The 23,849-nt window shown below is 37.0% G+C and overlaps 5 protein-coding genes across 7 annotated transcripts; 4 read left to right on the top strand and 1 right to left on the bottom strand.

Moving 5' to 3' along the window:
• The first annotated feature begins 1,355 nt into the window (after positions 1–1,355).
• On the top strand, positions 1,356–4,617 carry LOC111475419 (RNA-binding protein 38-like). Of its 2 annotated transcripts, XM_023119885.1 has the most exons (7): positions 1,356–1,593; positions 1,624–1,847; positions 1,910–2,033; positions 2,107–2,239; positions 2,890–2,944; positions 3,077–3,284; positions 4,379–4,617. In XM_023119885.1, the coding sequence occupies exons 2-7, from the start codon at positions 1,665–1,667 to the stop codon at positions 4,450–4,452; spliced, it is 777 nt and encodes a 258-aa protein (XP_022975653.1). In that variant the 5' UTR covers positions 1,356–1,593; positions 1,624–1,664; the 3' UTR covers positions 4,453–4,617. The 2 variants fall into 2 exon arrangements, with proteins under 2 accessions (XP_022975653.1, XP_022975652.1); XM_023119884.1 differs by having other exon boundaries at positions 1,357–1,847.
• An 818-nt stretch (positions 4,618–5,435) lies between these two features.
• LOC111475405 (7-deoxyloganetin glucosyltransferase-like) lies at positions 5,436–8,483 on the bottom strand. Its single transcript, XM_023119880.1, has 3 exons — positions 7,936–8,483; positions 6,801–7,199; positions 5,436–6,138 (listed from the first exon to the last, which is right to left on the bottom strand). Exons 1-3 carry the CDS (start codon positions 8,444–8,446, stop codon positions 5,594–5,596), a joined length of 1,455 nt encoding a protein of 484 aa, XP_022975648.1. The 5' UTR covers positions 8,447–8,483; the 3' UTR covers positions 5,436–5,593.
• Positions 8,484–11,748: 3,265 nt separating this feature from the next.
• LOC111476997 (serine/threonine-protein phosphatase 2A activator-like) lies at positions 11,749–15,413 on the top strand. Its single transcript, XM_023120895.1, has 2 exons — positions 11,749–12,915; positions 14,926–15,413. Exons 1-2 carry the CDS (start codon positions 11,852–11,854, stop codon positions 14,930–14,932), a joined length of 1,071 nt encoding a protein of 356 aa, XP_022976663.1. The 5' UTR covers positions 11,749–11,851; the 3' UTR covers positions 14,933–15,413.
• Positions 15,414–16,531: 1,118 nt separating this feature from the next.
• On the top strand, positions 16,532–18,815 carry LOC111477000 (F-box protein FBW2). Of its 2 annotated transcripts, none has more exons than XM_023120897.1 (3): positions 16,532–16,690; positions 17,054–17,371; positions 18,012–18,815. In XM_023120897.1, exons 2-3 carry the CDS (start codon positions 17,064–17,066, stop codon positions 18,658–18,660), a joined length of 957 nt encoding a protein of 318 aa, XP_022976665.1. In that variant the 5' UTR covers positions 16,532–16,690; positions 17,054–17,063; the 3' UTR covers positions 18,661–18,815. The 2 variants fall into 2 exon arrangements, with proteins under 2 accessions (XP_022976665.1, XP_022976666.1); XM_023120898.1 differs by having other exon boundaries at positions 16,534–16,690; positions 17,062–17,371.
• Positions 18,816–20,099: 1,284 nt separating this feature from the next.
• Positions 20,100–22,591, top strand: LOC111477001 (14-3-3-like protein A). The gene is made up of 4 exons (XM_023120899.1): positions 20,100–20,759; positions 21,373–21,495; positions 21,987–22,103; positions 22,214–22,591. Exons 1-4 carry the CDS (start codon positions 20,274–20,276, stop codon positions 22,262–22,264), a joined length of 777 nt encoding a protein of 258 aa, XP_022976667.1. The 5' UTR covers positions 20,100–20,273; the 3' UTR covers positions 22,265–22,591.
• The last annotated feature ends 1,258 nt before the right edge of the window (positions 22,592–23,849 follow it).

Raw genomic sequence — 23,849 nt, 5'->3', positions numbered from 1 at the left:
AAAACATATAATAAACTATGAAAGTTGAAATAATTAATCACCAGACGCACGTTATGCATCTTCTAGCAATCATTATCATATCCACAAAGCTAAAGCCATTCATTAATTTCATCAAATTTAGATAAGTATTGTAATATTAATTTCAAATTTCGATCCAGTTATTTAATTTTGTAATTAAGTTATAAGGAGCTTTAAAAATTACGAATATTTCTAAAATTTTAAACTTCAAAATAAATAAATTATATTGAAAAGTTGTATTTATAAGTGTAATTCTTTTTTAAATTAAAAAATAAACAAAAAATCAATGAATTTAAAACTATATAGTTTTTTTTTTTTTTTTTTTTTAATGGCGTGTTTGATGGAAATCCAGCTCATTTTTTTGTGAGCATGCCACGTGTAAATTTGCCAGTTCACGAACATATATGTTCCAAACACCTTCGTTATTATTATTATTTTTTTTACTATAATTTAATTCTCTGAATATAATATAATATAATATTATTATGGAGCTAGCTGTTTCCTCGTCTCTCACGCTGTCCCCAACCTCCGATTATGACCCTTCTTCACAACGCTTCTATTTATCTTACCAAACCAAGCGAAAAAAATATTTATAAAATTAAATTAATAAAAATAATCATTAGTTTAACATAAAATTAAAAATATTTTTAATAATAGTAACTATTTTAATGGTACCGTATAATTAAATTTAATTGTTAATATCTAATTCCAAAATAACTCCATTGCCTTAACGTTCGGACTCTTGTTAATAACATTTGCAATAGGATCTTGCACTAACATACTACTCGATTCCAGACACTTCAAACCCTAAATTACGAGGGAGTTCAATTAATGGTAGGAGCGAGATCGGAGACGAGATTTTATTACCTACGCTCGTTGAGGAACCATTCTTTTTTAACCCTATGGAAGGATGTTTCTCCGCTTTATATAAGAGATCACGTGCTAGAGTTTCCTTACCAACCCAGTTAGTTCGTACCCAATCACAAGTTATGTCCCCTAAATATGAGTAAGCTAGTTCGAGAAGGCTCGTATTAGGTTAGAAACGGTAACATTTCAAGTACACTGTTGACAGATATTGTCTAATTTAGCCCGTTATATATTGTTATCAGTCTCACAATTTTAAAACATGTCTATACGGAGGAAGTTTACACAGACTTAATATTATGATTCCCTGTCTAAGAAAGTAACGGAAAGTTAGAGTAAATTAACAAAATTAAAAGAATAAAAATCCCATCTTTTTTTTTAATTGGGGATTTTAATGGTAAGACAGAGAAGCAATTGTCTCACTCACCTGTCATCTTCTATTACATCACCCACCAACCCACTTCTTCCACCTCCCCATCCAGCAAATTAGAGTTTGCACCTGTCGGATTTTCTCTCTCCTTTCTCTCAACCTATCAAAATTATAACAGCCATCACCAACGGCTTCAACCCCCTGCCAGTGGCATCATTTTTCCTGCTACTTTCTTCTTCTTCATCCACTCCAACCCTAAAAATGCATCTCGGTCAAAGAACGTATTCAAACCCGAGAGCTTTTTAGAGTCTTTCGATACGTATATATCTATATCTATATCTATATATATATATATATATATATATATATATATATATATATTTCATGCAGAAGAAGCTTCGTGTTATCGACCATGGCGTACCCACATTACCGATCCCAATTCGGAGATACCACTTTGACTAAAGTGTTTGTTGGTGGGCTAGCTTGGGAGACGCCCACCGACGAAATGAGGAGATATTTTGAGCAATTTGGCGACATTCTTGAAGCTGTGATTATAACGGATAAGAACACCTCCAAATCCAAAGGATACGGTTTTGTAAGTTAGCCTTGTAATTATTTAAGTTTTGGAGTTCCGTGGTGATTTAAATCATTATTCAGGTAACGTTTCGAGATGCTGAATCTGCGAGAAGGGCTTGTGCTAATCCAAACCCGATGATCGATGGGAGACGAGCTAATTGTAACATTGCTGCAATGGGTCGGCCTCGGCCTTCACCTCCACGAGGTCGGTATTATAGTTCATCTCTATCGTTTTTACCACGATTGTTGTTTATTCAAATTTTTGTTTTGCTATTCAGGACGAGGGCAGGGTGGCGTAAATCCCTATCAAGGAAGTACAATGCAAGCAGCACCATCTTATAGCGGAGTCCCGCCGCCGTTAAACCAGCCACCGCTTCCTCCGCCGCCCCCTGTTGTTTATTCACCATACGGGTTAGTCAAGTTATTATCGAATTAGAAATTTGGGTAGAAATCATGAAGATTAAATTGAAATTAAGGGTTAAACTAAATCAAATATGCGATTATTGATCCGTTAAACAAAAGATTAAACGGGTTTAGAAATTGGGTATGAATGGAAACATATGGACCCACGTCTGCATATCTCTATAATATTATGATACTATTCACTTTAAACAAAAACGCTCGAAATATACTCAATTATAAGTTATGTATCGCTCGGTTTTCTACGTGGGTCTAGATTAGTCTACGGTTTCATTTGAAAAGAAAGAAAGGGTAGTCGGGTCAAAATCATTTTTGTGAGATCCCACGTCGATTAAAGAGAAGAACGAAACAAATCTGTCACTAGTAGACGTGTTTTAAATTTTTTTTTTAAAGGGTATGAAAATATCTGCTAACGGTGGATTTAGACTGTTAGAGTGGAGCCAACGAGCTCCGCCCCACCGACCAATCGACAAACCCAAAACCAATACAACTGTAACACCAACCAATGTGTTTACAACTGTCCCAAAGTCCCATTTGAGCTAAGGTTCTTCATAAAAAGAATAGAAATTCTACAACAATATTTTCCACTAAGCAATTAATTCCCATCCCAACCCACTTGGTTCTTTTTCTTGGCTTTGCAGATACCCAACATACACTCCTGATTATGGCTACCACCAGCACTACCAGCACCACCAAGTGAGCCAGCCTCCATTTCTCTTAAAATTATGCATTATTTTTCATTGCGGCATTTACTCAAACACTTGGCGTGCATGCGCATGAAAAGTCACCATAAACCCTAACTAACTTATAAAAAGCATTGAATTTTAGCAACCAGTGTACAACCCATATTTCTATGGCTATTCCGTACAATCCCCCAGAGGAGCATTTCCCATTCCTTCGCAGTCGCATCAGCCCCGTGTAGCAGTTCCTCCTTATGTGTACTATCCTCCTCCCGCCGCCGCCGCTCAGTATGAAGGCTCCTTCAGCTATCCTCCTCCTCCTCCTCCTCTGATACGACACCGTTTTGCCTCCACAGGTACGAATTTCTATCTCTTTTTATAATTTTTGGAATTATATATGAACAATAAAAAAGACATCTGACAGGAACAGACAAACAGATAAATAGATTATTATTATTATTAATATAAGGTAAAAAAAGAAAGAAATAAAAATGGGGGCCATGTGGGTAAAGAGCTAAAGCCATGTGAGTGAGCTGTCTGGGCCAATGCAATTGTTGAAAGGAAATTGATGACAGAGTAGCATTTCATTATATAGACAGCTACTGCATTCCCCATGTGTGGTTCAGTTTCCAACCTATTACTATTCTCAACCCCTTTCTCCTGGTATCCCGTCTCGATGTGATTGATAGTTTTGTATTTAGATGATTCTTAGAGGTCACCCGAATCGACCCCTCTTAGCCAATGTTCGAATTGGCTGATCATAAACTTAGCATATCTCTAGTAGACTAACGCCGATATGTAACGAGTCAAAACAGACAATATCTATTACAAATGGTATCAGGGTCGACACTGGAGGACAATGTGTCACCGAGAACGTTGGCCTCTAAAAACGTGTATTGTGAGATCCCATATCAATTGGGAAACAAAGCATTTCTTATAACGGACGGCTAACATACAGGCCAAAATGAACAATAATATTACTAACAAAGAGATAGAGTTATTACAGTAACAATGAGCTGTGTCCAGTTGTCTTTTAAAATGGACCACTTCCAAATTCCAAGCTTCCAACCTTTTCTTTTTGGGTCTCATTTAGAGATAGCACGAGTTAGGTTGTAAAAAATTTTAAAAATCTCATTTTGGAGCGTATACGGGTTTATAGTTGTAATTTTTTCCGACTAACCCGAAATTTGAGATTGGTTGGTCAGCTAGTCTCGACCTGACATAGTTCACAACCCAATAAAAAACACTCAGCTTTCTATTTTAGTTGGTCGGGTTGATCTAACAAAAAAAAAAAAAAAAAAAAAAAACTCCGACCCACAAACTATACCTACAAAAATATAACCTAATCCTTAATTTTTATAATTTTAGTTGAGTAGTTCGAGTTTTATCATTAATAAATTACAATAATTAAATTAGGTTTATATTAATATGTATTAATGATGGGTTTCAGATTCACAGACATCTCAGCAAACTCCTACCGAAGCTGAAGCTGAAGCTGTTACCTCTGAAACTTCAACCACCTGAAAGAAGAATTCATAAAAATCAAACCAAACCAAACCGAACCGAACTGAATTATTGGTTCAATTTCTCATGAAAAAAAAAACCCAAAAAAAGGAAGAAAAAAAAAGGTGGAGATAGAAAATTGTATAAAGTTGACTACTCGATCGATTTGACCGTCTTTTTCACCCATTTTTTCCTTTTTTTTTTTAATTATTATTATTTATTCCATTTTAATTTTGATGGATTTTTTTCATTGTACTCGAGTTAGGATTTTAATTTTTGTTATAATTTAACGTGTAAGAGTAGAGATTCGAACATTTGATTTTTTTTTAGTCGAAAATATATGTTAAAATTAATTAAATAATTCAGAGATTTTTAATAGAGTATGGAAAGTTAATTAAATACGTAATTTTTTATTTAATTAAAAAATATAATAAAATGTCTTTAATTTTATAGGAAAATTATTAATGGCATATATTGATATAATATTATCAAGAGTGAGTTACAAGCTGTTGGAGAAACTATGGATGGGGAGAATGCATAATGAGGGGTAAAAGCGTCAATATACTTTATCAATGCATGAGCGGCCCATGTTGGGACCTTTTCCCTTAAGGCCCAAGCCCAACTGTTTTTAATTAAAAACAAATATGAAAAAGAATAAAAATAAATAAATATCCTTTAAATTTTAAATTCTTTTTATGGTTACTTTTAATTTTTTGAAAAAAAAATTCAAAAATACCATTGTCACTCTTAAAAATATGTTAAAAAAATTAATAAATAATATATGAAGTGTCCATGATAACCTGTGTTAATGTTATTTTTACAATTTCATCTGTATTTTTAAGCACAATACTAATTATAGGATGTTTTTAATTTTTTATTTGTGATTAGTTTCGTAGTAGTATGTAATAAATATTAAAGTTGGTAAAAGTAGAACAAATATAAATTTAAATCAATTGATTATTATAATATAACTACAAATAAACAACAGGACCCTGGAGGGTTGGTTGGAGGTAAGAGTAGACGGATAATATAATCTTCAATCTCGTATGGCTATTAGAGAAATTTCTATAAGTTCTTTCCTTAGTTTATTGGTCTCTATTGATTCTCACTGATCAAATGAACATCTCTAATCGATATTGGTCGTTATGTATCTATATTTGAATCAAGGGGATTGAAGAAGCACTTCATGAATCAAATTATTGAGATTCCGGAAAGACGAACCGGTGTCGGGCACCGCCGCCTCCGCCACGAGTTTCTTCCATTCCCCGGCCCTCTTCCTCATTTCTTTCCCTCCATGTCCCTCCATCAACTCCTTCACTTGCTCTTGAATATCTTCTCGTTTAACATTGGTGTCAATCTCACTTCCAATTCTCCACTCCGTGCAGCAATACCTGCAATTGGTTTGCTGCTCGGCGAAGAACGGCCAACAAAGCATCGGAACTCCGCTCACTATGCTTTCCATCGTCGAATTCCACCCACTGTGCGTTAAAAACCCGCCGACCGCCGGGTGGTTTAGAACCTCCTCTTGTGGACACCAGTTCGCCAACATCCCTCTTTCCTTAGTCGCCTCCACGAACTCCGGCGGTAGCACCGCCGTCTCTCCCGCCACCAGATCCGGCCTAATGATCCATAAAAACATTTGCTCGCTGTTTGCCAGCCCCCAAGCGAATTCTTTCAGCTGATCTTCCGTCATCACCGTGATGCTGCCTGTTCCCAATATAAACAAATTAGGTTAGTTCAGATTGTTGGGAGAGAGTAAATGGTTGGTAATTTCTAACATGTTATTGCAGTCACGCTCAATCCTCAAATGTCGAACAATGGGTGTGTTAGATGAACACGACTCTACACAATGATATGATATTGTCTACTTCGAGCTTAATGGTTTTGCTTTGAGATTTCCCAAAAGACCTCATACTAATGGAGAGAGTATTCTTTCCTTACAAACTAATGATCATTTCCTAAATTAACTGATGTAGAACTTTCCTAAGGAGTCGAGTCTCGATTAAGTAAAGACTATTCGAGGGTTCCATAAATCTCAGAGGAAGCTCTATAGTGTACTTTCGAACAAATGGTGTAATTTGTTCGAGCACTCGAGAAAGTGAGTCGAGCCTCGATTAAAAGGAGACTATTCAAGGGTTTATAAGCTTCAAGAGAGATTCTATAGTGTACTTTGTTCGAGGTTCATAAGACTTAGGGGAGACTCTATAGTGTAGTTCGTTCGAAGGAAGGATTGTTGGGAGGGAAGTAAGAAATACATCTCTAATGATACGAGGTCGGTTAGAGAAACAAAAAAACAAAGCCTAAAGTGGACAATATGATACCATGTGGAGGTTAGTAATCCTTAAATTGAATGGGTTAAGAGATGGTACCAAAATTGACGTAAACGACCGAGTTGGGCAACTTCTGATCGAGCCATTCAAGGCAGGCTCGGTCCTCCTTCCACAAGTTGGAGCCAAGGGATATCAAATCGGAGTGGGAATCAGGAACCAGGTGTTGCAGGAGCAGCTGAAGAGGGCCGATGGAGAAGACCGGCGGCATGAGAGTGGAGATGGCGTTCAAAGCTGGTTGTTCCAGTGAAGCCATTGTGTTCAAAACAATGGCGGAAGCTCTTTCAGCTCTTTTTGTTTCAGATATTATGAAATCAACCATTCCATCTTCTGGGTCAGTTGTTCTTATGAAACTTGGCAGATCCCTCAAACGAATGCCTTCCATTCCTGGAATCCAATCTATTTGCGTCTCCAAATATCCGTTGCTAAAATCCTTTTCATCTGCACCAAACACAAACGAGTTCAAATCTCGACTCGTTTTTGAGCTACGATAACTAGAAATGCTCATTTAATTTATGGAGATGAGAATTCTCGTGAATTCCGGTTTTAAACGGAGAAATAAGAATGGAATGGAGAGAAATTTTTTCTCGCTAGCTAAATAAGTTGGGATGGGGACGAACATATAATTTCGTCCCTGACTTTGTGTAAATCTCCAATTGTGAGATCTAACATCAGTTGGAAAGAAAACGTTTTAAAATCGTAAAGCTAACGACGATACGTAACCATAAAAAACATACAATATTTATTAGTTGTGGGTTTGGGCCGTTACAAATGATATCAGAGTCAGACATCAGACAATGTGCCAATGAAAATACTGAGTCCCGATTGGAGTGGATTGTCAGATCGCACATCGATTGTAGATGGAAATAAAACATTAACCTAACGTCTCATGTGTTAAATCTAAGACTCACAAATTATTTATTTATTTAGTAAATAAAAAGGTGAAATTATATTATATTTTTTTTAATAAAATTTATTAGAATCATTACCATTTTTTAACTTATAATGAGAATTATATTAAAAAAAATGAAAAAATTCTATTAAAAATAAATAAAAAAATCTAAGAGGATAAGATTTGAAATCACTTTATTTATTTATTTATTTTTAGAAATTAAATTTATTATTTTTCAATTAATTAAAAGATTAAGGTGAGAGCGTTTAATAATTAAAGTCATACCTTTCAACGGAGTATAGCCACGGTCAACAAGTTGTCGATAGTGCAGGTAAGCCAAGAACCCACAAGCACTAGTAGTCCAAAACAGAATTTCCGGAACCCCAAGCTCTTCCGCCGCATCAACTGTGAAGCTCATAACGCCATCCGACACAATACAGCTCACCGGTGGAACATTAGGAGTAGAATTAACCTTACGCAGCAATTCCTTAAACGGCTGCAAACACAGCCGCCGTGTGGATTGACACAACGACGGAATATCCTGAGTAGCATCTACATCCATCGGTGGTAGACCGTCGGGGATCGACTCGAATCGAAACGACGAAAGGCCGTTGAGAGCCGTAGGACCTTGAGACTTAAGGAGACGATGGTGGTTGAAATCGGTGTTGACGAAGGTGATATGGAAGCCATGGTAATGGAGAAGCTTGGCTAGCTTCAACATGGGCGTGATATGGCCTTGTGCTGGATATGGTATGCACACGGCATGAGGCTTGTCGGAGTTGGAAATGGTACCCATTGGGAGAGCTTTTTAGAGTGGTGTGGATAAATGGGAGACTTTAAAAGTGCTTTTATAGAGCTTATGGGCTCATTTTTTTTGGCCTAGTTGAATTTTGGTCAATATTTATGGCTCAACAGAGAAATTGATAGCTATAAACTCCGAATCCCTTCTCTTGTGTATGGACACAACTTTATTTGTGGAGGTTAGGTGGACGGAGATGGGCGGAGATATTATTGGACGAGACCATTCGATTCGGTTCGATGTACAAGAGATAAACGATGAACCCATTTAAAATTTTGTATACGAGTGCAGAGTTAAAAATTAATAAAGACAGTGTAATTTTCTTTAATGAAGTGTTAGGTGGCCGATAATGAGTTAGTGGTCCACTTATTTATCTGATAGCTTAAAATATTTTTTTTAAACACTGATAAAATAACCCGTGTTGTTAAAACAGTATGATTGAGAAATGTTATAACCTTGAACGTTGAAGGAAAAATTAACCGTGAAGCTTCATTTCCTCAAACCCAGATCAAATTCGAGGGAAATGATGAAGTTTTCTAGGTTTTTTTTTTTTACTTTTTGTTTGGGTGTGGGTAATATATGTCCTTACACATTTGTCAATTAATGCTCAAATAGTTACTCCTTGTGAATTTTTTTTGTCTACCCACTTGAGTAAATTTTAGGTCAAGCATCTTTCGTGGAAAGTTATTTGAGGTCCCGAGCATGGTAGCATGTGATATTCATACAGTTTCTCAAGGCACTTTCTCTACCCTAGTTATTATCATGAAAACGTCACGACACCATACGCTCTTTAACTGATAACCTATCTTTTAGCTAACCAATCATTCACGATTATTCCGGGCCTACAAAAGTAGCATAAAAACATTTGGTATGTAATTACCAAACCATATAAAAAAAACTAAAATTAAGCAACCTTTATGAGATATGAATGACACAAATATAATAACACAAATTTAAAATTTATTTAAACAAGACATATGACCACGTGTGAATTTAAATATAATTTTTTATAATTATAATACTGAAATAGAGTGCTTACCAAAAACTTTCTAAGGGGCTTTAAATAACTTACTAAAATATATTTTTTATGATAATTATTTATCATAAAATCCACGTGTTTTGGAAAGTGGTGTTTATTCTTGCTATAAATTAAAATTCATAAAAATATATTATAGTGTCGGATGACATTTATCATCAATCAAATACTCGTGAGTTCACTCCTTATAGTCCATATTTAAAAGATAAAAAAAAAAAAAAAAAAAAAAAAAAAAAGACATTTTTATATAATTTTATAAATAAAAAAAGTTCCTTATTTTCATTTTAAAATTCGAATAATTGAAAAAAACAATTAATTAGATTATATTTAAATTTATATGGTTAGTAACATAGTTTAAGTGAAATTAATACTTATTAATTTGAATTATTGGCCGAACATTCTATAGTAAAGATTATTACGATTGAATTAATAAGCAATTAATGAATCCACTTACTCACATTAATTAATTGATGCCTCACCCATCATTTAATTATTATTATTTTAATTGATATCGAATTAATATTTTGATTATGACTTACAATATGGTTTAAACTTTGGCATAAATCAAGGTTTAATTTAATATTTATTATATAAAGACATAACACCACGACATTTTTTTTTAATTTATAGAAAATATGGATATTTAAAGATTTTAGTTAAATAATTAATTATAAATTGAGTTCATAAGCAATGACTTCATTCCTAACCTACCGACTCCAATATAATAAATTTTAGTGCGGTTGTCTTTTCAAATACTCAAAAGGAAATAATTTATTATTATTTTACTTTTTTTTTCTGCATAATTTAATATTATAAATTTTGTAACACAATAATTAACAAATTGTTTGGAGTTTGATTATTTTTTGAATAAAATATATTATATGAGACAGAGATTTAAAGTTCAATTAGAAAAAAACAATTATTTACAGAATAATAACTTGGACATCTGTCGTTTTATCAGAATTCAAATGGTCTGGTCAAGGCGTTGACTGATTCATTTAAATTGAATAATGTTTTTTTTTTATTTTGTTGAATTTTGGCGCGTGTCTTTTACGTGCCCGGATTCTATTGGGTATTGTGACGGTGGCTCAATTATTAAGAAACACGGCCGGTTATTATAATATATATTTCGTCATATCATCTTTATTATTATTTTTAAAATTCAAAACCATTTTTTTAATATATTTTTAATTATTTAAAATCAACTTTGACAGCGTAAAAATTAAAATAAAAAATAATTAAATTAAAATAATTAATTAAATATACAGTTTTGGAGAAAATATAAATGATATTTATAAAAAAACGACGTCGTTGAATTGGATTATGGAAGGCGTCGTGTTTGAATTTGAATTTCATAGCAGATGATGTGTGTGGGATCGGAAACTCAAATTGTTCTTTTCCTCAAAATTGTCGGACTATATTTGTCGTTTCTCTCTCTCTTTATTTTTAAAAAAATTAATAATAAATAAATAATATTTTACTCTTCCAAATAAATGGAATCCTTCCCGGTACTTGGGAAGAATAAGACAAAAAAATTAATTTTTAATTATTGCATCATTTTCTCGGGTATTCAGACACTAAGAGTCTTCTCACTGTTGGATGATGGAAGTCTCACATCCCCTAATAATTTAGGGAATGATCATGGGTTTATAAGTGAGAAATACTAACTCTAATGGTATGAGGCCTTTTGGGGAAGCCCAAAGCAAAGCCATGAGAGCTTACGCTCAAAGTGGACAATATCATACCATTGTGGAGAGTCGTATTCAATCTAACACTCACTACCAACCGAAAAAAATCATCTGGCTCGGTATTAAAAAATAGAACGATTAGAAACAAAAAGTAAGTATGGTTCTGTGCCCGAACAACATCCTACGTGACGTAGGGGAGATCCTCATTTGGCTCGATCTTAAAAAATAAAACGAATAGAAACAACAAGTAACTATAGTTCTTGGCCCGAACAACGTAGACCTAAAAGAGATGGGAGCATGCCTTCTCCCATTTTATGGTATATTGGAAGTAATAAATAAAATATAGTTTCGTTATCCAATGGGCCTTAAAAGTTCATGGGCCGTTCTTGCGAGGCGAATAATTATTGGGCCTCGTCCCGGTCCAAAAAACAGTGAAATTTGGAATAATTCGCTTTTTTTTTTTTTTTTTTTAATTATAAAAANTTTTTTTTTTTTTTTTTTTTAATTATAAAAAGTAATTTTCTTTAAACACATTATTTAGTTTTTAAAAAATCAATAATGAAAATGAATTACGTTTTTATGCTTTTGTTACGAGGCCGCGCGTCATAGTTAATTGGCGCCGTATTCAAAGTGCCGCCGAACTCTAATTTTCCACCGTTCTCCGACGCCGGTCGAAAAATGCAACCTGAAGACTCGAAATCCCCAGAATTTCCAATCCCTCCGCCCAATTTCCGTGCTCCGACTCATCGTCCTACTCCGGCGGCCAGTATTCCGGTCGATGTCCGTCCTAGCCAGTCCATGATTCTTTCTCCGGTCCCTCAGCCCCAAAGAGTCTCTGTCGTCTCTCCCCCTTACCATTTCCAAGTTCCTTCCAAAAGAATTCGTTCTCCCGATGATCTCCGCCACTTCCACGATTCCGATTCCGGAAGAAATTTTATTGGTTTTATTGTCGCTCTGTCTGAATCCACTCGAGGCCGGAAAATTTCAGATCCGTGTTACGCATCTGATACCGTTAATTCCATCGTCTCGATTCTTGATACTCTGATTCAGTGGGTCGATGATATACCACCGGCGCGTATGGCGTCTCGATATGGAAACCTTTCTTATCGGACATGGCATGCGCGGATGGTGGAAAACAGTGATTCTCTTATGCTTCGATTTCTCCCCGAGGATCTTCATTCAGCCACAGTGGAACTTGTACCTTATTTCACTGATAGCTTCGGGAATTCGACCCGAATCGACTATGGTACTGGGCACGAGACACAATTCGCAGCCTGGCTGTATTGCTTGGCGAAATTGGGGACAATCAAAGAGGAGGATTACCCTGCTGTCGTCGTTAGGGTTTTCGTGAAGTACCTCGAGTTAATGAGGAAATTGCAGTTGGTGTACTGTTTGGAGCCTGCGGGTTCCCATGGTGTTTGGGGCCTTGATGACTACCATTTCTTGTCGTTCGTTTTCGGATCATCACAGTTGATAGATCATAAGTATCTGAAACCTAAATCCATTCACACTCAGAATATTCTAGACAGTTTTTCAAATGAGTATCTTTACTTCTCGTGTATTTCGTTCATAAAGAAGGTGAAGAAGGGTCCATTCTCAGAACATTCGCCATTGCTTGATGATATTAGCGGGGTGCCTACTTGGAACAAGGTTAATAGTGGGTTGCTGAAGATGTACAAGGTGGAAGTATTGGAGAAAGTTCCCATTATGCAGCACTTTCTCTTTGGATGGCTCATCAAATGGTGTGTATAGTATCTGTTTCTTTTCTGTGTACTTGTTAATGGCTACTTTTGTTGCAAGTTTGTGCTCTTCATATTTTCTTTAGTATACAGAAAATTTGGTTTAGGAAGCTTTTTTTATGCTGGTTTATAACAATGTGCATGTTTTTGGCTGTTTCTAGAGGCTGGTTTGTAAATGAGATCTGTTTCTTTAGATCAATAACGAGCTCGTCGCTCTAGTTTGCTAGTTATGCATTGTTCTCTTCAGAAATAATGAAAGTTTGTTTATGAATAGTAATGCTTCACTTGCTGGAGCATTAAGAGCGTCGTGTTGGCTTTGTATTCATGGGATTGAACTTGTGTTCTGCTTCAACTTCATGGCTTTGCTCATTAACTCATGTTTACACATGAAGGTGGATTACTTGAATGGATTAATGTTTAATAACGCCCTTCTTTATGGATGGGGTGAATTGAGGCTGTCCTTTCAGGTTTAAAGCTAAAGCTCCTAACAGATTTAGCTTCAATGAGTAGCTTAGGAACCTTATGTAACTCTCTGATTTCACTGGCACTGGCCACTGTGCCTCTGCATTGTATTACCTTTTCTAGATTTCTGTCATCATGTGTCGTAGATAGGATTGTACGTTTCTAATGTGTGAAAACTTACTTTGGGAGTCTCACGACTTTCTTGTAACGACGAGTTTTGACCAGTTTGGTTCCCAGAGTCGGTTGAACTTTGTAACTTGTCTCTCATCACGTGTCGTAGATGGGATTATACGTTTCTAATGTCTGAAAACTTACTTTGGGAGTCTCACGAGTTTCTCATAGCGACGAGTTTTGACCAGTTTGGTTCCCAGAGTCGGTTGAACTTTGTAACTTATTTCTCATCATGTGTCGTAGATGGGATTATACGTTTCTAATGTGTGAAAACTTACTTTGGGAATCTCATGAGTTTCTCGTAGCGACGAGTTTTGACCAGTCTGGTTCCTAGAGTCGGTTGAACTTTGTAACTTGTCTCTCATCACATGTCGTAGATGGGATTATACGTTTCTAATGTCTGAAAACTTACTTTGGGAGTCTCACGAGTTTCTCGTAGCGACGAGTTTTGACCAGTTTGGTTCCCAGAGTCGGTTGAACTTTGTAACTTGTTTCTCATCATGTGTCGTAGATGGGATTATACGTTTCTAATGTGTGAAAACTTGCTTTGGGAGTCTCACGAGTTTCTCATAGCGACAAATTTTGACCAGTCTGGTTCCCAGAGTCGGTTGAACTTTGTAACTTGTCTCTCATCATGTGTCGTAGATGGGATTATTCATTTCTAACGTGTGAAAACTTACTTTGGGAGTCTCACGACCTTCTCGTAGTGATGAGTTTTGTCAGTTTGGTTTCTAGAGTCGGTTGAACTTTGTAACTTGTTTCTCATCAGGTGCCGTAGATGTGATTATACATTTCTAATGTGTGAAAACTTACTTTGAGAGTCTCACGACTTTCTCGTAGCAACGAGTTTTGATGAGTCTGGTTCTCAGAGTCGCTTGAACTTTGTAACTTGTTGGTTAGAATAGAATCGCTACTACCTTGCAGACGTGAGTGCAAGGACGTAGTTAGCTATTTACATTTATTTACATTTAGCAGGGTTGTTCCATAGATATCTTATAACAACATACTCTAATCTTTTGCTTTTTCCTTCTCATATTACCCCATTTCCTATAGGAAATGGGTTGGGTATAGAATTGGCTCTCCTGTTTTGGTCAGTAGAAAAAGGTTCAAATTTCAACAGTAAACGGGTATGAAAGAGCACTGTTGTTGATGATGATGAAATGACATTTGGACTTTGGGTTCGCCAAAGCCAAACATCACTCATAGCCCCAAGCTCCTCTTGTCTCTTTCCTTTTGATGTTTCATGCCCATGACATCTCCATATTAGGAACTAAGCTACAGCATCATCAATGTGCTTGTCATGATTGGTTTGGGCACATTCATTTTACGCAAGAAGATTCGTTTACTGAACATTACCTTCACCTTTTCTTCCCTTTGCAGGAACTAGACAGAAGAGCTCGGTTAACTCACAAAGGGCTTGAATCTAGAAATTTGGTTCTTAGTATTATGAGCTTTTTAACATGTTGTTTAGAAGGAGAAAAGCTCTTTTCCTCCCCTGCTTTGCTTCTTTAGTGGGCGTTTCTTTTTGTTTCCAAACTCAGGCCCAATCAAGGAGAGGAGTGAAGAAGAAGCATTATTGTTCTACTAGACCACGTATAAAATGTCACGTCGCTGGGCTGAACAAAAAGGACCTGCCTTGTCTGCTTCCCCTCTTTCTTTCTTTCTTTCTTTCTTTCTTTCTTCCTATAAGATTAAAGCAAATAGAAGAGAACCAAATGGACGGTTTAGGGTTTATAACACTCCTTCAATGGAGGAAAACCGGGGTACGGAATTAGACTCGACTTTTTGTGTGCATTTGGATGCTTGAAATTTTCTACCACAGCCTAGGCTCACAGCTAGTAAATAGTCTATTTTAGCTTCTTACATATTGCTATCAGCTTCATAGTTTTTAAAATCCGTGTCTATTAAGAAGAGATTTCTATGCGTGTCTATTAAGAAGAGATTTCTATACACTTATAAGGAATGTTTCGTTTCTCTCTCCAACCATTATGTCATCTCACAATTCATCTTTCTTGGGTGTCCAAGGTCCTTCCTGGCACATCAAGGAGAGGGTAGATTGTAAGATATCACATTAGGAGAAGTCAAGGAGAGGGTAGATTAGGGTAGATTGTAAGATCTCACATTAGTTGGAAAAGGGAACGAAACATTCATGTGAAGAAAATAGTGTAGAAACTTCTCCCTATATAACGTGCCAAAACGGATAATATCTGCTAGCAGTGGGCTAACGATATATACCAGGTTAAAGCAGACAATATCTACTAGTGGTGGACTTAGGTTTGTCATGATCTGCGTTTTCGTATGGTTGCCTTTAGATTTTACCCCTTTTCTCCTCTCAAGCTTTATTATTACCTGCGGTTAGCGGTTTCAATTCAATGATTGATATCTTAATAAACTTCTTCCATCTTTGGTAATGACTTCTTATTAATTTATTATTATCATAAAGCAAGATCATGCGTTTTGTCGTTGTCTATGTTCGAACTTTTGAATATTTAAGATTCATAGACCTAATATATTTTAGGGTAAATTTTTTATAATCTTATTTAATTTAAAATACATATTTTAATTTTAAAAAAATAAAATAGAATATTTAATAACATTTAATGTCGCTTTTCAATAATTTAAACTATTTTGTATCATAGAATTATAATTAATTGCGTTGATGCAGTTCATTAGTTTACAAGTCTTGCCGCTTTTCCCTGTCCACCTCCTCCCTCTACAATCCTTGTCACCGACACCTGTACGTGCCCTTAGTTGGAACTTGAAACTTCTTCCCTCTCTCTCATACAGTAACTGAGGGGTTACTTACTGCCTCAGTCACCTCCGTAATAAAAGAGGAAAAGCAAAGTAAAAAGGTAATATTTTCCGATACCGATGCCATACCAAGCCAGCAAATTTCACCTCGTTTACTTTGTTCTTCTTATTGTTATCTTTTTTTTATTAAGGAAAAACTAAAAATATTAGTTGTGTCATTCTATCCCGTCTTTTCGTCTTGCCATTTGAGCATCCGTTTTTAACCCTCATTCATGCGATTAGTGGGTTTTTACCCTTCCCCCCCTCAAATTTTGCTGCTTATTGCTTGCATTCAAGCTCCGGTTAGGTTGGTATACATAGCTCCCCCTCCTCTCTCCGATTAAGCTCTGGTTAGGTGAGCTTTCTTTTCTCTTTTCTCCACTTGGGTAGCTTCGTTTTTAGATTTAAATTATGGGTTTCGTGTTCTGAATCGTTTAGTGATGTCCTCTGATTTCTGGGTTTTGTTTGTTCTTCAGTTATGATCTGTATGTATGCTTGTTCTTGTATATACACAGTTCCCTTTGTTTATGGCGTAGAATTGATTTTAGGTCTGGAAATTTATGCTTTAGATTGTTGAATATCTTGTGGGTTTCTGTTTAATTTGGATCTTAAGTATACCCTTTTCCCCTTGGCGATTTCCCAAGTTTCTGATATGTTTGTTTGATGCCTTATGCATCAATGAACTGCTTAATTGACTTTTGATATGTGATATCTCAAGCGGAGTAGAGATGGCTGAGGGAAGCGATTTCAGGCACTGGGATGAGCTGATACCGGACGCTTTGGGGCTAATCTTTAGTAAACTTTCACTCCAAGAGAAACTCACTGTGATCCCCATGGTCTGCAAATCATGGGCCAAAGCAGTGATGGGACCTTACTGCTGGCAGGAGCTTGACATTGAAGAATGGAGTAGTCGAAGGCAGCTCGACGACGTCGATCGAATGCTTCAAATTCTGATTAATCGAAGTGGCGGGTCGCTTCGTAAGCTCTGCGTTTCTGGTCTTCATAACACCAGCATTTTCTTCTCCATTGCTGATCAGTAAGAATTTTAATTGATATGTTAACCGTTGATGATTGTTGGTAGGGAGTCCTAAGTTGGCTAACTTGGGGAATGATCATGAGTTTGTAAGTAAGGAATACATCCATGGGTATGATGCCTTTCGGGAAAGTCCAAAACAAAGCCACGAGAGCTTATGCTCAAAGTGGTAATATCATACCATTGTGGAGAGTTGTTATTCATAACATGGTATAGAGCCATGCCCTTAATTTAGCCATGTCAATAGAATTCTCAAGTGTCGAACAAAGAAATTGCTAGCCTTGAAAGTGTAGTCAAAAGTAACTCATGTGTTCGAACAAAGGGTGTACTTTGTTCGAGGGCTCCAAAGAAAGGAGTCGAGCCTCGATTAAGGGGTGACTATTCGAAGGCTATATAGACCTCAGGAGAGGCTCTATGGTGTACTTTGAGTCCCACATTGGCTAATTTAGGGAATGATCATGTGTTTATAAATAAGGAATACATCTCTATTGGTACGAGGCCTTTTGGGGAAGTCTAAAGTAGAGCCATAAGAGCTTATGCTCAAAGTGGACAATATCATACCAGTGTGGAGAGTCGTTATTTCTAACATTTGTGGATTTTGTGTTAATTGTGATGATGTTGTGTTTTATATTGTCTTTTCAAGTGCTGGTTCGCTTCGAACGTTGCGGCTGCCTCGGAGCAATATAAGCGACGGTGTAGCGGAACAAATTGCTGGAAGGCTCTGTGCTGTTACATTTTTGGATCTAAGCTATTGTGATGAAATCAGTGCTTGTGGTTTAGAGTTCATTGGAAAGAATTGCAAAGCTTTAGTTGGAATGTGTAGGAACTTGCATCCGCTGCATACAGCGGGTATGCTCGCCCCGGACGATGAAGCTCGTGCTATTGCAGCCACAATGCCGAAACTCAACCACCTCGAAATGGCTTATCATACTCTAAGTACTAAAAGTTTAATGACGATACTGTCGAGCTGCCCCGACCTCGAGTTTCTCGATTTGAGAGGGTGTTGGGATATAAGGCTGGAAGATAAGCTTGTTGCAGAGAAGTTCCCAAAACTTAGGGTGTTGGGGCCTCTCGTTAGGGACGTGTACGAGAGAAATGAATGGGATGAATGCTCGGACTACTCGTACGTATCAGACGACTTGGCATGGGACCTTTCTGCTGATTACTTCGATGATGGTTGTAGTTACGACGATCCGTGGGACGATGAAGGCAGGCTAGAGGGATTAGAGTTGAGATTTTATGAAGGAATAGATGATGATAATGGAGCCTTTGGTTGGCCTCCCTCCCCTTAGCTATGGAAACTATAATGTTTTTGGGTTTGTGAAACTGTTTGCTTTTTTCTTTGTTCGTTCGCCGTCCTACTCGGTATCGACTCGATGCTCATGGAACTTATGTGGATTTGTAAATTCTCTAATAGAAATTGAAGTGTGAGCTTCTTTTTGATGAATTCTAAGGCTTCTTGAGTCTGTTATGTTTGCCTGCTATCATGAAATGTTGTCCTCTTTGAGCTTTTCTACATCTGTTAGGTAGAGGTTCCCACACTTTTACAGAATGCTTTGTTCCTTCTCCAATCGATATAGAATCTCACAATCCACTCTCTGTCGAGGCCCAACATTTTCGTTGGCACACTACCCGGTGTCTGGTTTTGATACCATATGTAACACTTTAAGCTTTCCCTTATACCACTTGTAATCATTCAAGCCCACTGCGAACTGATATTGTCCTCTTTGAGCTTTACTTTTCGGGCTTCCCCTCAAAGTTTTTAAAACGCATATGCTAAGCAGAGGTTTCCGTTCCTCTCTTCAACCGATGTGAATCTCACCGTCTTTAACAGTTTCATAAATTTTTTATTTTGTGTTTAACATATTCTTTTAAGTTCAAATAACACACTTTATGCTAGTTTAACTCGAGTCGTGAAACAGCAAGATTGAGAGGAGCACTTTCGACCAATCAATCTTAGAGTCAGGTCGGATTATACCATTACGCTTACGAGCAAAATCTTAGCTTGAGCCTACCTTTGCACACCTCCTTTAACTCATTAGATAAACTACCCACCTTCCCGTGTAGATATAATATTAAAAATTCATAGACAGAAATAAATACTTTCTAAACTTGGGAATTTTGTGATTTAAAATGTAAAGCCTTAGTACAAATTAAAATTATAATAATAATAAAAAAAAATTGTTAGTGGGGATGGAGAATTACGAAAAGGAAGGGAATGTGTGTGTATGATTTGTAAGTTTGTGAGAATATAATAAAAAATTAAAGGGTGTCACGTGATGGCACGTGAGGTCGATCCTTGGGATCTCAACGCCAAGCTCTTCATTTTTATCATTTTAAAAATATATATTTAAAAATCATCCCACGGTCCATTCACGAGAAGTCTTAGTGGACTGAAAATGGGCTGTACGGATGGGCTCAGAAGAGGGTGATGGGCCAAAGACTGGCCGAACTTGGGCCCATATTAGGCCCATCGGCCCAAACAACATCTCACGAAAAAGAGCTAACTTTTTCATTACATTAAAAAGAAAAAAGAGGGAGAAAAACCCGTGCATGCCAGCTGCTTCAGTACATGTCAGGCTGTCAAACCGAAGATTTCTAAAAGGAAAAATAAAAATGAAAATAAAAATAAAAGCTGTCAAAAAACAGGAGGCGTACAGTTTTGAACATCTTTCCACCGTCCATCTTGAATCCAACGGCTCACATTTAATCCATCTCTTCTCTCTGCTCTTCGTCCTCAACGCAATTATCGAACCACTCTCTCTCTCTCTCTCTCTCTCTCTCTCGCAGAAGGAAGACAAAAACTCGAACACCAAATACTCCAACTCCTTCGGTTCCCTCTCCCTCGATTTCGATTCCGCCTTCTTGAACTCATAAGATCTAATCGTTCCTCTTTGTTTCTGCAATGGCGGTCGCCTCTTCCCCTCGCGAGGAGTATGTTTACCTTGCTAAGCTTGCCGAGCAGGCCGAGCGCTACGAGGAGATGGTCGAGTTTATGGAAAAGGTCTCCGCCGCCGTAGACAACGAGGAGCTTACCGTCGAGGAGCGGAACCTTCTCTCTGTTGCTTACAAGAATGTTATTGGAGCGCGTAGAGCTTCCTGGAGGATTATTTCCTCCATTGAGCAGAAGGAGGAGAGCCGAGGGAACGATGATCATGTCTCGATCATCCGAGATTACAGATCCAAGATCGAGACTGAGCTGTCTAACATCTGCGATGGGATCCTTAATCTTCTTGACTCGCGCCTTATTCCCTCCGCTGCGTCCGGAGACTCCAAGGTGTTTTATCTCAAAATGAAGGGCGATTATCATAGATACCTGGCTGAATTCAAGACCGGAGCCAAGCGGAAGGAATCTGCCGAAAGTACCCTCACTGCTTATAAATCTGCTCAGGTTTGATTCCGCCTCTGTTTTACGATGCACCTATCATAATCAGTCGGTTTGTTAGGTATCTAATACTCGTTCTCTCATTCTTTCCAAGTGCTATTTGAATGTCGTGGAGTAGTTACCATTAGGTCTCCCAGTCTTGTCTCGCAGTTTTCTCCCTTGGAGACATTTTAATCAACTAAGAAAATACTGCGTTGATCTTTACATACTTGATCAAATTTCCTGCGTTTATGAGATTATATTGTCTGTTTTGAGAAGAAACAAATCCATCAAAGTAGACTTTCCCCCTTCGTTTTTCTAAAGCCTATTCTCTTTTGATACTTTCTTTTCAGCACAAATTTAATCATCTCTCGTAAAATCACGAGTTTTTCTGGGAAAGTGATTTCAATATGCTTAAAATTCACTGCATCGCAATTCTTGGGAAGAGTTATGGGAAAATATGAACTTCAAATTGTTTTTGTAGCGATTCCTTTGCATTTAATGCGAGTTGCTTGTCTGTGAGGTTTAAGCTTCAAATTAAAATCATGATTGCATTAACCATATGTACACTCGGGCTACGAGTAGTTCTCTAATAAAGAAAAGTTACTGTTCTAATGAAGTGCAACTCTTACGTTTGCAGGATATTGCAAATGCTGAACTTTCTCCTACTCACCCCATACGACTTGGGCTGGCTTTGAATTTCTCAGTGTTCTACTATGAGATTCTGAATTCCCCTGATCGGGCATGCAGCCTTGCTAAACAGGTTTCACGATTGTTTTGCATCTCCCTTGCATCATGTCCTGAAGCTAATTTTTATTTCTTTCAGTATTTGCAACCTAAAATTGGGTGGAACATTGTGCAAGTGAGTCGCTTTGGTATAGATTTTGGCTGATGTCGCAGCCAACCCGTTCTTATTTTTTTATTGTTTTGTTATAAACTCAACTGACCATGCCTGGAAATCAATCAATTTGACTGAAACAAAGTATAAAACCAAGTAAAAATGAATCAATCATAATCAACCAAACGGACCATATTTGAACAGGTTGAGCTATTTTGGATTCTAAGTATTGTGAAACTGAGCTATTTTGGTTTTGGTCAATTTTCTCAGTTCTTTATTTTTCTTTTCTTTGGTTTCAATTTTCACCCCTACCTCGAACCATATATTTTCTGTTCGTAAGTCTGGAATGACACCATCGTTTTCCTTCAGTTGTAGTCTATAAGTCAGTTCAAATCACTTACCATTGTACTTCTCAGGCTTTCGACGAGGCAATTGCTGAGTTGGATACATTGGGCGAGGAATCATACAAAGATAGCACTTTGATCATGCAACTTCTTCGTGACAACCTCACCCTATGGACTTCGGACATGCAGGTAATTAGTTCATGTTCTAAAATCTTTGTTGACTATCTGGTCCTGTGTCTTGACTCTTGCCACTTTATATTTTCTATTGATGCACAAATTCTTTTCTGGGTTGTCATCAGGATGATGGAGATGACATCAAAGAAGCAGCTCCCAAACGCGATGACGAATAGTAGTGAGCAAATCGATTTGCACGTGCAGGATTCAACTTCTCCTTAACATGTTTTATTCTGGAGAAGTGCTTGTTTGGAACTTTGGCTTTTCCATTGTTATCTAGGTATTTCTTAGCCTTATAATCATCACCACACTCTGGAAAAAACGTGCTCGTTTGTCTTTCCCCTCACCTCTCGTTTCTTTTTCTTATATTGACCAATCAATTCCATGTCTCTGAATTGGCTTTTTTAATCCAATATAAATGCTACATATTATTAAGCATCATGTAATTGATCTACCTTTCTTCGATCCGGATCTTTCTCAAGTAATTATATGAACTTTCCCTATGATATCTGATTTGAATCCTGCTATATGTGATCGTGGCACATGTAGTTGTAGGGAGTTATGTTGATTGGTGAATGGTGAGATGAAAGAAATTCCAATTGCAAATAATTGCTATCATAGATGCCTGAGTATTCAGTTTCTGCAGGCCTGCCTATGATTCTGTGAGGCTATCTTTTCAGTGCTCAGTTGATATCTGCGGTCAGGTATGTTGTAAAAGCCTAGTTTAGAAGGGATTATTATTTAATTATAGTACACGTTTACACGTATTTTAAAATTCTTTACTCTTTCCAAACCAAATTATAATTTCAGTTGCTCTTTCACTGATTTTCTTTTGATTGAAAATTATTTTTAAAGCCTTTGAATGTTTATAAATGTTTCAAATGCTTGTTAGGTCTTTAGTCTATTTAGGGGCACTTATGATCTCATTAGAATATGTAAGATCATCCATTTTTAAGAACTATGGACTAAGTAGACACAAACTTCGAAGTTTAGACCAAGTTTAGACCGTTAATCTTTCACCGTGCTCTCTTTCCACTCATTTCTGGGACGGGTGGAAGTAGAGAATATTTGAAGTAAGAATATGATTACTGCTTCCAAAAAGGAGGAATGGGAATGAAATTGTTGCAAATCCATACAAAATTCATCTTCCAAGCATCCTACTTTGTAGCCAATTAATCAATCCAACTACAGTTGCTTTCGCCCACTTAACGTAGTGTCAAAGAAAGTAGAAGGTTGACGAATGCAATAAAATCCAAGAGATTTAAAAACAAAGTTCAAATGTCTCTAATGGGCCAAAAAATAAGAATAATATTCAAACTTCCACAGTAGAACATTAATGATTGCAACTACCAGCTTTCTAATTCCACAAGAATGCCATTTGGGAGCTCTTTCTGTAGCAGCAAAAACCAGCTTTATGGATTCAACACACACACACACACACACACAACAGACCTCCTTACCATCCTCTTTACTTAATCTTCGTAAAGCTGAAACAAACTAAAGCACAATTTGGAACACAGATTATTTACTATAAACCCATGTAAAAGCAAAACAATTTGCAACAACATCTCATCAAATTCGAAAACATAGGCTAAGCTTCGTGAAATGGCCCTAATCGTTACTAGATGAATCGAGTCCAACCGAGCCGATTTCACTGTTAGCAGGGTTGTTGAACGAATAGAAAGCCATCTACGAGAGCTCAAGCCTATGCTTAAAATACTAGGATTCCATCTCATTAACATGTAGGCAATATCAGGATTG

The sequence above is a fragment of the Cucurbita maxima genome, unplaced genomic scaffold (assembly GCF_002738345.1).
Source record: "Cucurbita maxima cultivar Rimu unplaced genomic scaffold, Cmax_1.0 Cma_Scf00003, whole genome shotgun sequence".
NCBI lineage: Eukaryota > Viridiplantae > Streptophyta > Magnoliopsida > Cucurbitales > Cucurbitaceae > Cucurbita > Cucurbita maxima.
The sequence above is the reverse complement of the archived record's forward strand: the minus strand, read 5'-3'. Positions and strand labels throughout refer to the sequence as shown.

What these genes read in the sequence shown, in the direction of transcription:
- LOC111475419 (XM_023119885.1), top strand. Translation starts at nt 1,665, where the DNA reads ATGGCGTACCCACATTACCGATCCCAATTCGGAGATACCACTTTGACT. An exon ending in AATCCAAAGGATACGGTTTT is followed by an intron (nt 1,848 to 1,909) that starts GTAAGTTAGCCT and finishes ATCATTATTCAG; the next exon opens with GTAACGTTTCGAGATGCTGA. An exon ending in ACACCGTTTTGCCTCCACAG is followed by an intron (nt 3,285 to 4,378) that starts GTACGAATTTCT and finishes GATGGGTTTCAG; the next exon opens with ATTCACAGACATCTCAGCAA.
- LOC111475405 (XM_023119880.1), bottom strand. Translation starts at nt 8,446, where the DNA reads ATGGGTACCATTTCCAACTCCGACAAGCCTCATGCCGTGTGCATACCA. An exon ending in TGGCTATACTCCGTTGAAAG is followed by an intron (nt 7,200 to 7,935) that starts GTATGACTTTAA and finishes TGTTTGGTGCAG; the next exon opens with ATGAAAAGGATTTTAGCAAC. An exon ending in GGTCGTTTACGTCAATTTTG is followed by an intron (nt 6,139 to 6,800) that starts GTACCATCTCTT and finishes TATTGGGAACAG; the next exon opens with GCAGCATCACGGTGATGACG.
- LOC111477000 (XM_023120897.1), top strand. Translation starts at nt 17,064, where the DNA reads ATGGCTGAGGGAAGCGATTTCAGGCACTGGGATGAGCTGATACCGGAC. An exon ending in TTCTTCTCCATTGCTGATCA is followed by an intron (nt 17,372 to 18,011) that starts GTAAGAATTTTA and finishes TGTCTTTTCAAG; the next exon opens with TGCTGGTTCGCTTCGAACGT.
- LOC111477001 (XM_023120899.1), top strand. Translation starts at nt 20,274, where the DNA reads ATGGCGGTCGCCTCTTCCCCTCGCGAGGAGTATGTTTACCTTGCTAAG. An exon ending in CTGCTTATAAATCTGCTCAG is followed by an intron (nt 20,760 to 21,372) that starts GTTTGATTCCGC and finishes TTACGTTTGCAG; the next exon opens with GATATTGCAAATGCTGAACT. An exon ending in CATGCAGCCTTGCTAAACAG is followed by an intron (nt 21,496 to 21,986) that starts GTTTCACGATTG and finishes TGTACTTCTCAG; the next exon opens with GCTTTCGACGAGGCAATTGC.
- LOC111476997 (XM_023120895.1), top strand. Translation starts at nt 11,852, where the DNA reads ATGCAACCTGAAGACTCGAAATCCCCAGAATTTCCAATCCCTCCGCCC.